Source organism: Cervus elaphus, chromosome 19, assembly GCF_910594005.1.
Source record: "Cervus elaphus chromosome 19, mCerEla1.1, whole genome shotgun sequence".
Lineage (NCBI taxonomy): Eukaryota > Metazoa > Chordata > Mammalia > Artiodactyla > Cervidae > Cervus > Cervus elaphus.
The window spans coordinates 49,321,979-49,337,012 of NC_057833.1; the positions used below are offsets into that span (position 1 = coordinate 49,321,979).

Genomic DNA, 15,034 nt, shown 5'->3' on the forward strand with positions numbered 1-15,034 from the left:
TGTGCCTCCACGCGCCACGTTCCCCATGGAGCGACTCTCCTCGCAGTAACACGCGCCGGTGCCTCCGTCTCTCGGGCGAGCGCTGCTTTGGGAAGGAAGACCAGACTGCCACTGCATGATTCCCCCCGCCCCCTTAAATTCAGCAACCCCGAGTAATCTCTGCCCTCGCATGGAGCGTGCCCTGCCGCCTTCCCGCGGGCCCACTGCTAGGATAGCCCGGCAGACCCCACCCCGGGATTTCGGCCCCAGCTCCGGCCTCCAGGTGCGCCGGAAGCGACTTCCACCTGGATGCCCTCGGCCTCCCGTTTCGGGCCGGTCCCCGCGAGGGGCGGAGCTCGGCCCGCCCCGCCTCGCCGTCAGCGGACCGTGTGGCAGCCGGGCGGGGGCCGGGAAGGGGAGAGAAGGGGAGGAGTGAGGAGAGGAGGAAAGTGGAGCCCGGCGGGCCGGAGCGAGGAAAGGAGGGGAAGGGGTGGAGGCGACTGGCAAGAGTTTGCCGGCGCGCGGGGGAGCCTCCGCCCGGGACGCGTCCCGGAGCCAGAGTCGCGGCCGCAGCGCGGAGCCTACCGTCCCGCCTCTGCCAAGACCGCCCGCCGGGGCAGTCCCGAGCGGCGACACCCCGGGCGTCCCGGCCGGCGAGCCGGCGCAGCGGCGGCCCCGGGACTCGGCGGCAAGCGCTGCGGGAGGGATGGTGGCGGCGGGGCGCGGGCCAGAGCAGCCGCCCCCGCCTCCCGTCCGGCCGCGGCCCCCGGCCGCACGCCCCCGCGGAGTCCGCCGCCCGCGCAGCAGCTGAGCCGGACGCCCCACCATGCCGCGGGCCCCCGCGCTCCTGTACTCCTGCCTCCTCGGGCTTTGCGCGCTAGTGCCCCGGCTCCCAGGTAAGCCACGCCGCCCGCTGTGCAGAAAGAAACTTCGTGGCGCCCCGAGCCGCCCGCCGGCCTCTTGGAGGGGCAGGGGCCAGGGCAGTTGTCGGAAGGTGGGAGGCGTCCTCGGGGACACCCCCAGGTGGCGAGCCGCTGGGGACGACCGGGTGGGGGGCTTTCAGACTGCGTGCGCCATCCCGCGCGCGGCCCGCCGCAGCCCCGCTGGGCTGTCGTCGGCCCCTGGTCCCCTCCCGGGCGAGGAGGAGCCTTCCTGTGTAAACAGCCCTGCCCGTCTGCTGACCTAGCCCGCGAGCGCCCGCGCCCAGTGCGCCGGGAGGGCCGCTACCAGCCCCGCGTCGGGATCCGGGCTCTGCAACTCCCGGCACAAAGCGGTCCTTGTGGCCGGCCCGGGGCGGCCGGGCTGCTGGGAGGCGCCGGGTGATGCAGCCGGTGCCCTGATCGCGGGGAGCGAGGGGTAACTAAAGGCGCGTGACCCGGAGCCAAAGCGTGGGGTTCACGGCTATTCTCGAGGGCTAGACTCTTGGAAGCGTGGATGCCCAGGGTCTCCTGGCGAATCCTAGAGTTTCACCCCGCCTAGGCCAGCCGCCTTTCTTTAAAGATGTAAACACCCCTTCCGCCCCCAAGCTCCCGCAAACCCGAGGGAAGACCCGCGTCCGAAACCACAGCCGCACCTGGGATCTCGCGATCCACTTCCTTCTGCCTGGCTTTATTTCGGAGTTTACAAACACCCCGTGCGGCGTACTCCCCCTGATTCGGGAGGATTCTGGAGCAGGGGGTGTGGAGTTGCACTCGCGCGATCTTGCTCTGGGCTGGCGGCTGTGTGAGGACCCTCAGTTATCTGCTTTAAGTTTTCAGAGTTGGGAGACTGCTGAGGAAGGATGCTCTGTTAGCGCTGGGGATGCCTGGCAGAAGGAGCTACCCCCACCCCGTCCCCTCTAAAAGCAGGAAGCTCCAGACTTTCCCTTTTCCGGTAGGAGATAATTGTGTTGAGATGCTCCGTTCATTTTCAAGCCCGAGATTCTTGATTGCTGTTCCGAACCATGTGTCTGGCTAAGAGGGAGGGAAGGACGGTCCCCTGCCGAGTTTCATTTACATGAAGGCAGTGGAGGTTGCTGTCTGAGAGAGAGGAGAGGTCTAGAGGAAAACTTTTTAGGCGGTATTTCAGACTTATTGCTGTAACAGGTTTCTTTCATCAGTCCAGAGCTTGGAGTGGATCACTGGTTTCCAAACACCCATCTGGCCAATAACCAGTGCCTGTTGCTCATGGGTCCCCAGGAGAGGGCAAAGAGAGAGATATAGCCTGTGTCATACACAGGAATATATTATTGCCAACAGCCCCCTGCTTCACAAAGACTGTCCTTTAATTTGAAATTCTTTTTTATTTTTAGGAAAACTTTTTTAAATAATTTGTAGTGATAACAGGGTAGTTTTTCATCTTGAGCAAACGAAAAAATCGGCAATCCTATGTAAATTTTACCTTCTCTTTTTGTTTTCTTTTTAAATCATAATCTGTGAAATACAAAAGTTTAGGAACTGGTGAAGGAGGTGATTTCTTAGTTTGCTTACAGGTTGACATCCTGGTTCTGATAAAAACTTAAATACGTCCAGTTGCAAATAATTCTTTCAATCCATTATTTTCCATTTGCATTGTGATTTCTGCTTTTCAAAGTTCATATATTTCTTCTTAATGATCTCCATCTTTGGGGCTGGCCCAGGAGAGTGAAGTGATTTGCCCACTGTCCTTGTCCATAGGCCTCATAACTTTTTGGTTTAGGGCCCTTTGTCCTGCACGACACAATTTAGGTAGGGAAAAAAGCATTGAGCCCACAGTGGTTTATTTCCAGTGCTGTCTCTTCTCCTGCAGTTGCCTTAGAGCTCAGCCATTCCTCCATGGATCAGCAGAGCAGTGGGAGAGCAAGCCTATCACTGGCTTCCAGACCTGGCCACCTCCCTCTTAATGCCCTGGAGCTTCTCAAGGTTACCAGGGACTGACACATATCTGTGTGATTTCTTCTAGTTTCCAGTGTTGCTGAGCCAACTGCAAACTTTCAAACTGCAAGTCTGAAACAGCTTTTCTTTTCTCTTCCTTCCCTTGTCTTCTCTTTTTATTGAAGCACTGCAGGTACTTTATCCAATTTGTGTTCTGCTACTAGGACAGAATTTGACAGAAAAACCTTCATTACCCTCTAAGAGAAAAAGGTCATCTGCAGGGTCCTGCCTGCCTGGGTGTCCCTAGATCATTGGTTAAGTTGCCAGTCTATTGCTTTGCACTGCTTTCGTCTGTGTGTTTAATCTAACAGGAAACAGACTTTTAATTTAAGGGGGCTGACTTCAAACAAGTCCCCAGCAGGCTGACAACCCCCCATCCCAGAGTTCTCTGCTCTCCTTATTAGCAAAGACCTCCAGACAGGACCCGAGGAAGGGTTTCTCTTCGGGGAGGCCCTGGCTCTCTACTAAGGAGGGGGGAGTGTGGCATTGACTGGGCTGCAGAACTGGAGTCATGTTTGCCGTCATAGTTTATTAAAAGGAAAAAAAAAAAATCAAATGTTCTTTTAGTGAATGCCCTGCACATTAGAATGCTCTAAATCCTAGGAGAGCCCTTTATCCTATTTACTGGACTCCTGTTGGCAGCACTCCCCCACCGCCACGATTTCCGTGGTCTGTGATGGGGCTGTTGGAATTTGGCCTTGGGTTTGCAGCTCTCAGGTAACCAGGCAAAGGTTTAGAAATGCAAACCAGGGGGTTTGGTGGGTCGGCTGCTGTTTACCCTAGGTATTTACACTTTAGCGCCATCATCCTTGAATTAGGGGGACTTTTAATAAAGGAGATTGAGGCAAAAGAGGGCAGGGTCTAATTAGCTCTAATTAGTATTCCTCTCCTGCTTGTTCTCCATGCTTATTTAGCTACTGAGGCAACGGAGAATGAATATATCTAAGTAGTTGGCAAAAGGCCCTTTGTGCCTGCCTACCCTGGTAACTACTTTTTCTTCTCCAGCCAGCTCACGGAAATATTCTGAAGTTTTAATGTAATGTGGGACGATTACCTAGTGCTTAAATGATAATACCCCGTTCACGTGGCAGTGAGCACCCGGGTTAATGGGGGTGGGGTTGCATCACAGGTATTTTCAATACACTGGGACTGAAGGCTGAAATGAGATTAATGGCCTTTATGAATGTAAAGAAACACTTCATAGGCGCCCATTTGTTTGTGAGGCGGCTTCTTCTGTTGATTGCAGCGTTTGATTCCTGGGCCACATGGGGAAAAGTTTGCTTCCAGGGAAGGCCTGACACCTTCCCTGTGGCAGATGCTAGTTCCCGCCCCCACCAGAGTTTTTCAAAAATAGTTGCTTGTCTATTGTAGAGTTATACTCAACTCTTACTCAGAATGATCCAGTTAAAACTCAACTTAGATTGTGTTACTCTGCCTAAAATCCTCCTGTGGCTTCCAGAAGTCCTGCCAGGGTCCTGCCAGGCTCTGCACGAACACCCCCTGACCGCCCCCTCCCCCACCTAACTAACCCCCTCTCACTACTTCCCCTCATGCACTTCAATCCCATCTCTTCGGGCTGGATCACAGGCCTTCCCGCTCCCTGGAATGTTCTCCCTGCCGATCTCTGCATGGCAGGCATCCACAGCACTTTCTCAGCATGTCTACTCAGGCAAACTGCAGCCTCCTGCCTCACGTTCTTCCTATCTCCTTGCCTTCCTTGATTTTTCTCCTTAGCACTTACCACCATCCAGTGTACTTGCTTATCTGGTTTATTGTTCATCTTCTCCTCTGAGCATTCAGCCCCAAATCGGGACGTAAACTCCCTGAAAGCAGGGAGTTTTGTTGGTTTTATTTGTCATTGTATTCATCTGTGCTTACAACAGTGCCTTAGTAATACTTGTTGAATGAATGGATGGACACAAGTTTTGGTATTCTGTATGCATGTGTGTGTTGGAGGCAGACTGACCCATCCTCACCTCCTTGCCGCCTTCTACAACTAGCTTTGAGGTCAGGGACTATGCATGTAGCTTGTTAGGAAGAAACAGTTGTGCGAGAGAACTGATTTGAGTCTGTCAAGATTTTTTTTGAGCTGGCACCTATGATACAGGTTATTTTAGTCACCCCTGAATTGTTTGCAGGGGGATGCTAAGGCCAGGAAAAGTTGTGACTTGCCCAAGGTCATGTAGTCAATAAGTGACAGAACAATCTCTTGGATCTTTCATGCCAGGATATCCTCTCCTTATCAAATAACTCCAGCCCAATGTCCTGTCCTCTGTGAAGCCTTGTCTGCATCCCTTGGGTGGAGCAGAGTGGGCCTCTTCTTCCCTCCCTCTCATTGCATATTCTGTCTTTTAGAGAAGGCTGGAAGTTGGAGGGGGGCAATAAGGTGAATTGCCCGACTCTCACAAAACAACAGCAAAAACAACACTTAGCTTTCGGTCCCTGATGTGGACAGAATGCTTGGTACTGGGTTGATTCCTACCCCACTCTCCTCTCCCACCATGATTTCAATGATCTTTAAAAAAAAACAAACACCTTTAACTTTTAAAATATGTAAAACAGTTTTAGATTTATGGGAAAACTGAGATGTTAGTATGGGAGTTCTCATATGCCCCAATTCCAGCTTTGCCTGTTGTTTGCATGTTGCATTCATATGGCATATTTATTACAATTCATGAACCACATCAATATGTTGTTATTAACTAAAACCATACTTAGATTTTCTTAGTTTAAATCTAATGTTCTTTTTCTGTTCTAGGAGCCCATGCAGGACACCGTATTACACTGAGTTGTCATGTCTCCATAGGCTCCTCTTGGTTGTGACAGTTTTTCTTTTAATGACCTTGACATTTTTGAAGTGGTATTTTGTAGATAGTCCCTCCACTGGAATTTGTCTGTTTTTTTAATGATTAGACTGGAGTTACGAATTTTTAAAGGAAGATCATATAAGTAGTCAGTTGTCTTTTTAAAGCTAAATTTTGAATAGGTAATCGGTTCACATACTTTTTAAAAGCATAGCCAGTGTAAGGTGAGAGATTGCTCTTTCATTCTTGTGCTGGTTAGTCTAAGACATTACTCTGACCTCCTTCCCTGCTCAGACCATCCCTGTCAGTTTCTTATGGATCCATAGTATTTTTTATATGTTTACTACAAATCTCCCTCCCCCAGTTTTATTAAAGGAAGCCCTAAATACACCATTCTGCACCTTGCCTTTATGTTAACTTAGTGATAACTGTCTCAGAGTGAGCTTCATACCAGTATGCAGGGAATAGAGAGCACGCACATTCTTTTTTAAAGCTGCATAGTATCCTATATATGAACCGATGTTTTTTAAACAAGTCATGTCTGTAAAGGTGACGTTGTTGAATGTTCTGCAGATGTCTGGTGTTCAGAAAGGCAGGAAAGGTATGAACGAGACAGATCCTTTCTAGGGTGTATTTACACTTTGTGGTAACATCTTTAAACCGATGACTATTTAATTGCTAGATTCAGCACTGGAAAGACTTTGTCTATCATGTGACACATGAGTGGCTGTGGTTCAGTGCATGGGCAGAAGCACTCCAGTGCCTTACCACTTTTTGCCCCCCAACAGCAATGATGAGATGTTTTTATTTTCTGTTGTCTTGAAAACAATGAGTAAAATGTAACTCAAGATTGTTTCTCTTGCTGGCTTCTCAGTTGTGTCATGAAGGTGGTTGCCCAGACATTAACAGCAGGGTCTGTTCTTGTCTCTGTGCTTTCCAGGGTGAGTGCACACCCTACTTGCTCGCTGTGTGTTTCCCCCTATTCCCAGTGAGTAGTGTCGTGTCTCCTCTCTCCCTGCCATTAGGGCCACTTCGTCCTGGGACTCACCTCTATTATCCCATGGAGTGTTTTAGATCAGGAAATTCCAACTGCTGGAGGTGTGCGTCAGTGGGTGCTGTGTGACCTTGGCCATGTTGGGTAGACAGAGGTGTGGAGAGGCTGAATGGAGGGAGGCCAGCCAGGAGGTGACCACAGAAACCTGTGGAGGGCCTGGCTTGGGCTGTGTGGGGCTGGAGAAGGGTGCAGGCAGGAAGGGTTGGATTAGGAGAAACATTTCGTGCATCTCGAAGGAAGGATCAGTCTGGATAAGATTGATAACAGGGAGGGATGAGTCATTGAGTTTCGGAAGGAGAGCGTGTTTTCAGGTGATGGTTTGCAGTAAACCCCTGGCTTCAGAGACATTAAGGGCTGCAGGCAATTGACATTGAGCTGGGAATGGTCACTGTGCAAACAGTAACCAAGAAAAGTTGTGGTCACTGTCTGGGCCGCTAGCACCTATTACCGTGACACAGACATAACACTCTGACATTTGTGAACTGCGACTGTTTAACATTTTTATTCATTACTTCCTTCCTTTCAAAGTGCTATTGGTTTCAAATGACTCATCCAGCCAAATCCAAACTCACTGAAATATTAATAGGTGGAGGGAGGAGAGATGCCAAAGGGAGTAGCACTGGCACTGTGGCACATGTCAGCACACGGTCTATGCTTTTGGTTCCCAGAGTGCCTGGCAGGACTGGCATGACCTGTCCCTGGCAGCTGTGAGCGCCCAGGGAGCACAGCCTGGGTCATTCAACTCTGTGTCTCTAGCATCCCCTAGACCAGTACTTGGTGTTTAGGACTTGCATAGAGCAGGGTTTCTTGAATTTGAATTTGTCTCAACAGCAACCTAATTTTATTTTTATATTTTAAAATTACCTTTTTATACAGTTTTTAAAGGTTACTTTCCATTTCGTTATTACAAAATATAGCAAGCTGATTTTAGTGGAATCACTGTCAGTGCCATGAAACTACTATTGCATGTGAATATCTAAGAATGTAGTATGACAGATATTTTACAGTTGTTCAGTATGTTTTCATACCGGATGCCTGTCACATCTGTGGAGCCTCTTCAGGATTTTGTCCAAGGTCTTTTAGGCTGACAAAGCAGAAGACCAGAGCCCAGTGTGATATGGGTCAGAGAGGAAGAGCCCTTAATGCTCTGAACCTGAGATCTCTGATCCAAGGTCCCACACCTCAGTGATGAGGCCCTGGTAATTAGAAAGTGGTGTTTGTGCATTAATGTGAGTTGGGGCAGAGACATAAGTGAGACATCCAATCTCAAATTCCTTTCTGACTGAGGGCCTGTTGAACATCTCCTTCAGAGGACCCTGGAACTCACTGGTCACATGGCCCATGTCTGGGTGGCACAGGGACCCCATATGGGTACTTGCTTGCTGGTGCCCCTTCTGACCTCTTATTGGAAGACTGGGCTCCTTGTTATTTTTTCCAAGTTATTTTTGTTTTCTCATGTTTTTAGCTGTAAAATGAGATGACTTAGTGAGCTGATCCTAAAGCATTTCTAGCTCCAAGGTTCTGCAGTTTCATGATTTTATAGAAATGATTTATAAGGGTGATTTTATGCATTCTTTATAGAAATTATTTTATATGTCAAAGCAAATGACACACCACAAGAGCCTGAGTGTATATTTGATAAGGTTGAGGAGAACAGGAGAAAAGTCATTTTTCATTCTAGGTTTGATTCCGTCCCCTGCGCAGCTAGTGGTTTCTGTCAGGTAAGGAGATTGTTGTTGTTGTTTTTTCATTTCAGTTGTCCATGTCTATTTATTTTTGGCTGCACTGGGTCTTCGTTGCTGCATACAGGCTTTCTCTAGTTACAGCGAGTACGGGACCACTCTCCAGTTGCCATGTGAGGGCTTCTCATTGTGGTGGCTTTTCTTGTTGCAGAGCGGGGGCTCTAGTGTGCACAGACGTTAGTCTGTTGTGGCTCCTGGGCTCAGTTGTTGTGGCTCAGGGGCTTAGTCGCTCCACAGCGTGTGGGATGCTCCTGGATCGAACTCATGTCTCCTGCATTGGCAGGTGGACTCTTAACCACTTGACTGCCAGGGAAGTTCCCACATCTATTTATTTAATGTCAACTTTAAGCTAAATATTCTGGGGAATATATTTTTTTAAAATTTGAAATAGTTGATTTACAGTGTTGTGTTAATTTCTGCTGTCCAGCAAAGTGATTCAGGTAAGGAGATTTAACCAAACAATGAAACTGACAGTTTGAAACTTTTCCTGCAATCATTTCTCTTTTTTAATAAGCTCAGGTACCTATTTGAAAATCTCCGAGTGAGTGGATTCATTTTAAAGTGAGAAAGGAGGTTGTCAGTGTAAGAGGTGGAAGGCAAGCCCAACCTCCCTGTGGGCTGAATTGTAACACCTTCTTGGTGAATGTTTGGACCTGCGGAGGACTCTTCTCCTGAAATGAGGCAGTGCAGGGTGATGGGTCCTGGCTTTGTTTCTTCTGTAAAATGCATTCCGAGTCCAGTGTTGTACCCAGGAGGTCCCACTGCAGGCCTGGCAGTGACATTGGGGTCCCCAGCTCTGGTGGTATGAGGTGGGGTCCCAACAGGGTAGCAGCTGGTGGAGATGAAGTGCCCAGGGTTCCACGTCGGGGTCTCTGGCTGGGGAAAGTCGTCATTCTCACCTTCTGTGTGGGCTCCCAAAGTCACCCTTCTTTCTTCCCAGGCCCTCAGGTCCTGCCAGTTTCTCCCACTTTGATTGCTTGAAAGTGGAAATGAGCTGCCATTCTCATCCCAAATGGTTTTCCCTCTAGTGCCTCAAGGCAGTGACTCAGTGCAGCCTCCTTGTGTCACCCGATTTCCGTAGGTTTTTTCCTGCTAGTGACAAAGAAGAATCAAGGAGTTAAAATGACCAAGTTAGAGAAATGTTATAGTTTTAAGATGTCTTACAACCAATATTGTTATGTTGTTTGGTGAAGCTGGGGAAGAGTCTCAGCCTCCCCGTTTTCTCCTCCACTCTCTCTTGTTAATCTTACTGCCTCTGTTTTTCCCCTTTATGATCTGAGCCCTTCTTTCTAGGGCTGGTGGCCCTGGGTTTTTCTTTTTTCCATTTATCCAGTGATCCTCTAGGCAATGACCAGAAGAAACCAGTGAGTCTGTTAGTGCTGTGAGGACCAAATAAAGTTACACCTGTTTAGAGAGAAGCCAGTAATTATTGCTCTTGGTCCAAAGGAATTTGTCTCAGAAGGAAAAGACTTGGGTGATGATAAATTTCACCAAGGATGCCTTTGCTGTTGGGGATGGTAGTGGGAGAGGCATACAGTGGAGAAGGGAGATGGGGGAGGATGCTTTCTTCTTGTGGTTTAGTATATTCAGAGGGTCGTGCGGCCATCATCACGACCCAGTTTCCTTCTAGTCTTAGTTTCTGATACTTTTTTGAACATCAGGGATAGATTTTGAATGGGTGGTTTTTTAATTTGATCAAATACCTTTTTATTATCTCCCCAGGTGATATGTATTTTCTTGATCTATTAGTAGATCAAGAATTAATAGATACCCTGTATCTTGAGCTGGCATTGTATTCCTCAGCTGCATTCTTCTTTAAAGACTTTGCTGCTGTCTTTTGGTACACTACGGATTTGGTGCGACAGTACCTGGTTTAGGATTTTCTTATGTCTGAAGAAGATCAATCAGTTCTTTTTTTTATTTACTTTTTATGCCATTTATGATATTTTGTCTGGACTAAGCATAAAGGGGCCTTGTTCTCAATGAGACAGGACCTGCTATGTCAGGAAGAAGGCAGTGGGAATCCTGGTAGGCACAGTAGAAGAAACGGGAGTTGCTAACGCAAGTGTGCACATGGTGGGTGCTTCAAAAACCGTCAGTGTTTAGCTTCTGCCAGTGAGCAAAGGCCTGCAATTAGCACAGGGGCCTGCACTCTTCAGCTTCAGGGGGGCCCCCTGTTAGAAAAGGAAGTGACTCCTCCTCCTGCCCCATTCAAAAGCCCATTAATAGGGTTTATGGCTGGTAGCTAATGGCTGCATCTTTATCTTTCTTTGAAGGTCTCAACATATGCACTAGTGGAAGTGCCACCTCATGTGAAGAATGCCTGCTAATCCACCCAAAATGTGCCTGGTGCTCCAAAGAGGTACATGGGTGGGGGAGGGGAGGAGTGCTATAGGGGGTTGGTGGGGGACGGGTGGGCTTCACCTCGACATCCAAGTTGACTGGGCAGAAAAAGTGTATGCAGGTTCGGTGAGCTGCCTCTTCCTTTCTCCCAAGGCGGAGACAAAAGAAAAGCTGCATTTTTATGTTTTAATCCTGTTTTAGGTAAACAAGATCTTCTTTCCCTTTTGTAGGGGAACCGGTTATGATTCTTGTACAGTTTTCTGCTATTTGGTAAAAGACCTGAGCTTGTGAAGTGAGTCTTTTGCCTAACGATATAAAACATGCCTGGGTGGGTGGCCTGTTGGTGGATGCCGGTCATTGTTCAGTGGCTTATCTGAGGATGAATGTTATGAATTGGCCTTTATGGAATGGTTTTACTTGAAAAGAATAGCTGCTGTTTCTTTAGAAGGGATGTAAGTTTGGGGTGGTGATAGGCATATTGCTCTCGTAAAGCAATACAAATATCAGTGCTTGGTTGGCTAATCAGGAAACACTCAGTTTCTAAACCTACACTGCCTCTTCCAAGTGATTGTTCTAGAATTTTTTTTTTCTTAGTAAAGAGTAAGATTACTAAACAAGCTACTTTGAAAGAGGACTCTTCCCAACATATGAACCCCTCATTGTATTTGGGGCTTAATGGTACTGTTTTGTTATCAACTTTAAAACCTTTCACGGATTCCTTACGACCTGCATGACAAATCCAAGTTCCATGGCCCCTGCCTGCCTCCCTACCTTTATCTCTTGCCTGCCTTCAACACTTCAGCCCCAGGGGATGACCCAGGGTCCCCAGAGAGCCCTGCCTGAAGAACACCCTCATGATTTTCTCTGTGCTGCTTCTCTTGAAGAGTTTCCCAGATTTCCCCTCCTTTCCCTGACCAACACCTTTTCAAGAGATTAGTTCAAAACTCATCTACTCCATGAAGACTTTGATGGTTTTCCCCTAGACACATCTGTCTGTCCACCCAACCATGTTTCCGTTCATCTATCCATCTATCTGCAATACGAATGTAAGCTCCCCCCCCACCAGAATGTTAGGGCAGGGGTTTTATCTGTTTTCTTCACTGTTGAACCTCCCACACCCAGAGTGGTGCCTGGCTCATAGTGTTAATAGCTGCTCAGTAAGATTGATGGAAGGATTTCATTGGGTGGCTGTTTGTTGCATGTCTGCACATACAGGCCATGACCCACCACCTTTCTGTCTCCCTGTAGTTAGTCCTCTGGCAATAACACTTGTCACCTCTTACTCTGTGGATTTGTTTTCATGCCTGTTTCCAATTAAATCATTATTTCCTTGAGAATCTGTGTCTTCCTCATCTTCAAAATTGGCCAAGAATCTGGCAGGAATTCATATTTTATAAAAGAGGCCAGCTAAAAAGACACCTTGTTTAGATAACCAAAGTTGAAATCTCAGTTTCACCATGATTTACTGTTTCTTGGTATGTAAAACGAAGATGACCATTCCCACCCTCCAGTACTTTAGAAGTACAAAATGAGATCAATTCAGGAGAGGTCTTGTGGATGGAACTGCTAATTAACTGAGCCTCCTGTACCTTATGGATACTTTCTAGAGGAATGTGAGCCTTGGTTTCTGGAAGTTGCTCTGGATTGTCAACTTTAGGTCTCTTCCTTTTCCCCCAAGTCTGATGTCCTGATACTGGTAGTATCTGATGACACCTTTTTGTGTTTTGTTTTCGGCCAAGAGGCACAATATATCTTAGTTCCCCAGCCTGTTCATGTCTATTTCCCCTGCGTTGGAAGCGTAGAGTCAACCACTGGACCACCAAGGAAATCCCAACTGATGATATCTCCAGGGGTAAATCATTGTCCTGGTCCACACCTGGGTCCCCTCTGTAGCTTACTGAGCTCTGTCTGTGCTTATAGCCTCAATCTTGGCTAAAGAACCTCCTGTGATACCTGTGTGGGAATGCAGCTTCCCATCCCCTTTGGGGGTTAACTTTCTCCAGGGCCTGAGTAGTCTCAAAGCTAAGTTTGGGGCATTCTAGACTGCCCCTTAACACAACAGGGTAAGTGTGGCTGAGTGCCTTAATCGTGAATCCTGGGACGTCATCAAAGAGGTGAGATATCTGCAGTGAGCACATGATGTGGAGAGTCTGGTAGCCAGCAGGGGGCTGGGTCCCTAACCAGTGTGTTCTTGTGGATTCCGGGCTGCATACAACCACAGATTAACCCCCAAACACATTCCACTGAGCTCCTCTGCTTCAGATCCTACAATGGCTTTCTTGTTTACCTGGGTGGGGGTGGGGACGCCTTACTGTGCATTTAACAAACTTGTAACCTAATTCTATCTCCCAGGTCCCCCTCGCATTCTCTCTTCTCCCACAGGTGTGGAGTTTGAGTCAGCCAGTGCCCTTACCACCCTCCCCCCACCCCCACCTCATGCTGCTTCTGTCTGCCTGGTTCTGCTGCTTGGTTGGCCCTGTTAACCTGGCTCTCCTGTCTTCATCTCCCAACTGTGGCTTCATTTTCCCTGGTAGCTACAGACCTTACCCTCTGGCTCTAAGGTCAGAGTCGCTAGACTCTCCCCTCCCCTAGTTGAGGATGTGGCATGGGGCAGGGAGGCTGCCGGTCCTTATCGCACAACTCAGCCCCTGCCCCGGCCCTTCGTCAGAGCCCGGGGCTGTTCTCCGCCAGCGTGAAGGCTCCCAGTGCTGTTTGTGCTGCACGGCTTAAGACATACCACAGACTCCGGCGGCTTATTATCTGTTTTTCTATTTTGTCCTTCATGTTTCTGAAGTAGACATTTGCCTCTGCTCTAAGAGAGTAAGTTTCACAACCCAGCTGGCTGTGAAGGGGCGTGTGCGGGTAAGAATGTGCGCGGGTGCTTTTATGGCAAGGCCTCGGGGCAGCCCACGTGATTTCCACTGACATTTTCTCGTCTAAAACCAGTCACGGCACTCAGCCTAAGTGCACAGGGAGCTGGGAGACTTCATGTAGCTGTGTGCCCGGGAAAAAGGGGGAAGGGGCTTTGTGGATCAGCAGCCAGTGCCGGAAGCAGGGAGGCCAACGTACTGGACAGAGGACGGTGTTTGGGGAGAGGCGGGCGGGGCTGAGGCAGCGGTTCTCCCCCAGGACAGAAAGCAGGTTCCCGGGGCCGGAAGAGGAGACAGGCAGGCTCGGCCATAGTGCTGAGGGCTGTGGGGAGTGGGGAGGCTGTTGGGGTGTGAAGGTGAGACACCCTCAGGAGATGTGGCTGTGAGTAGTTTCGACTGCCATGACACCAGAGGGAGAAGGACCCAGGCTGCCAAGGCTGCCCTGTGGACACTGGAAGGAATCCCGCCGGGACAAGAGCAGGGAGGCCTGGGGCATGTCGATGGTGGCTGTAGGGGCAGACGTGGGAGGAGGCTGGGGCACCTGGGCTGGGGGACCAGGCTTTGCCTTGGAGGTGGACGTGGAGAGAAGGAATGAAGGGGTCAGTAGGACTGAAGGCAGGAATGTGAGGAAGGAGACAGATTAGAGGCTGGGAAATAAGACCAGCTGACTGGATCTTCTGGGAGATTACCGTGCTGGGGAAAGTAGAGGGGAGGGGACGTGACCTATATTCTCCTTTGAGCTGGGAAGGAGTGAAAAACACGAGTGTCCGCTCGAGCTCGCAATAAAACACAGATCTGTGGGAGAACATCTCTTTGTGGTCGTGAAAGGGAAGCATCTCAGCCCATTGTACGTGCTCCATGAACAGCCATCCAGTGCGTTAAGTGAGCCCAGCGGACCTGACAGGGACGTCCCCGTCTCCCAGCAGCCGGGCCACGTGGTGGGGTGCTGATCGTGCACAGATTTTAGTTTGTCATCACTTACCTTCGGCCTCCCCTCCCCTACCCCTGGATCCATGAGGGCTCCAGTGGGGCCAGGGCTGCAGCCACAGAGGGCCCCAGCTTCCTGCCCCTGCCCAAGTCTCTGCCAGGCCCTCTCCCAGTTCTTCACCAGTTTGCATTTGCTTCCCCCTCTTCTCAGGATCAGGGCATCTGTGCCCCCGGTTCACCCCCACCCCCCTCCACCCCCTTCCTGCTTGGGTTCCTCTTTCCCCAGGCCTGCAGTTTCTCAGCTCTTCCATCCTGCTGTTTCAGGAAAAAAAAAAAAAAAAAAAAACCATGCTTTCCCCCTAAATACCACCCACATCTTTTTTGAGTTTTGGCTTTCCGCAGCAGGCAGTGAGGCACACAGAGG

The 15,034-nt window shown here is 49.3% G+C and overlaps 1 protein-coding gene across 2 annotated transcripts in view; it reads left to right on the forward strand.

The window, feature by feature from the left end:
* Positions 1-710: 710 nt before the first annotated feature.
* ITGB5 (integrin subunit beta 5) overlaps positions 711-15,034 on the forward strand; it is a 113,056-nt gene continuing 98,732 nt past the window's right edge. For both annotated transcript variants that reach the window (XM_043875498.1, XM_043875499.1), the window contains exons 1-2: positions 711-875; positions 10,747-10,832. In XM_043875498.1, the coding sequence (XP_043731433.1) occupies positions 806-875; positions 10,747-10,832 (156 nt within the window). In that variant the 5' untranslated portion in view covers positions 711-805. The remainder of the gene's footprint in view (positions 876-10,746; positions 10,833-15,034) is intronic.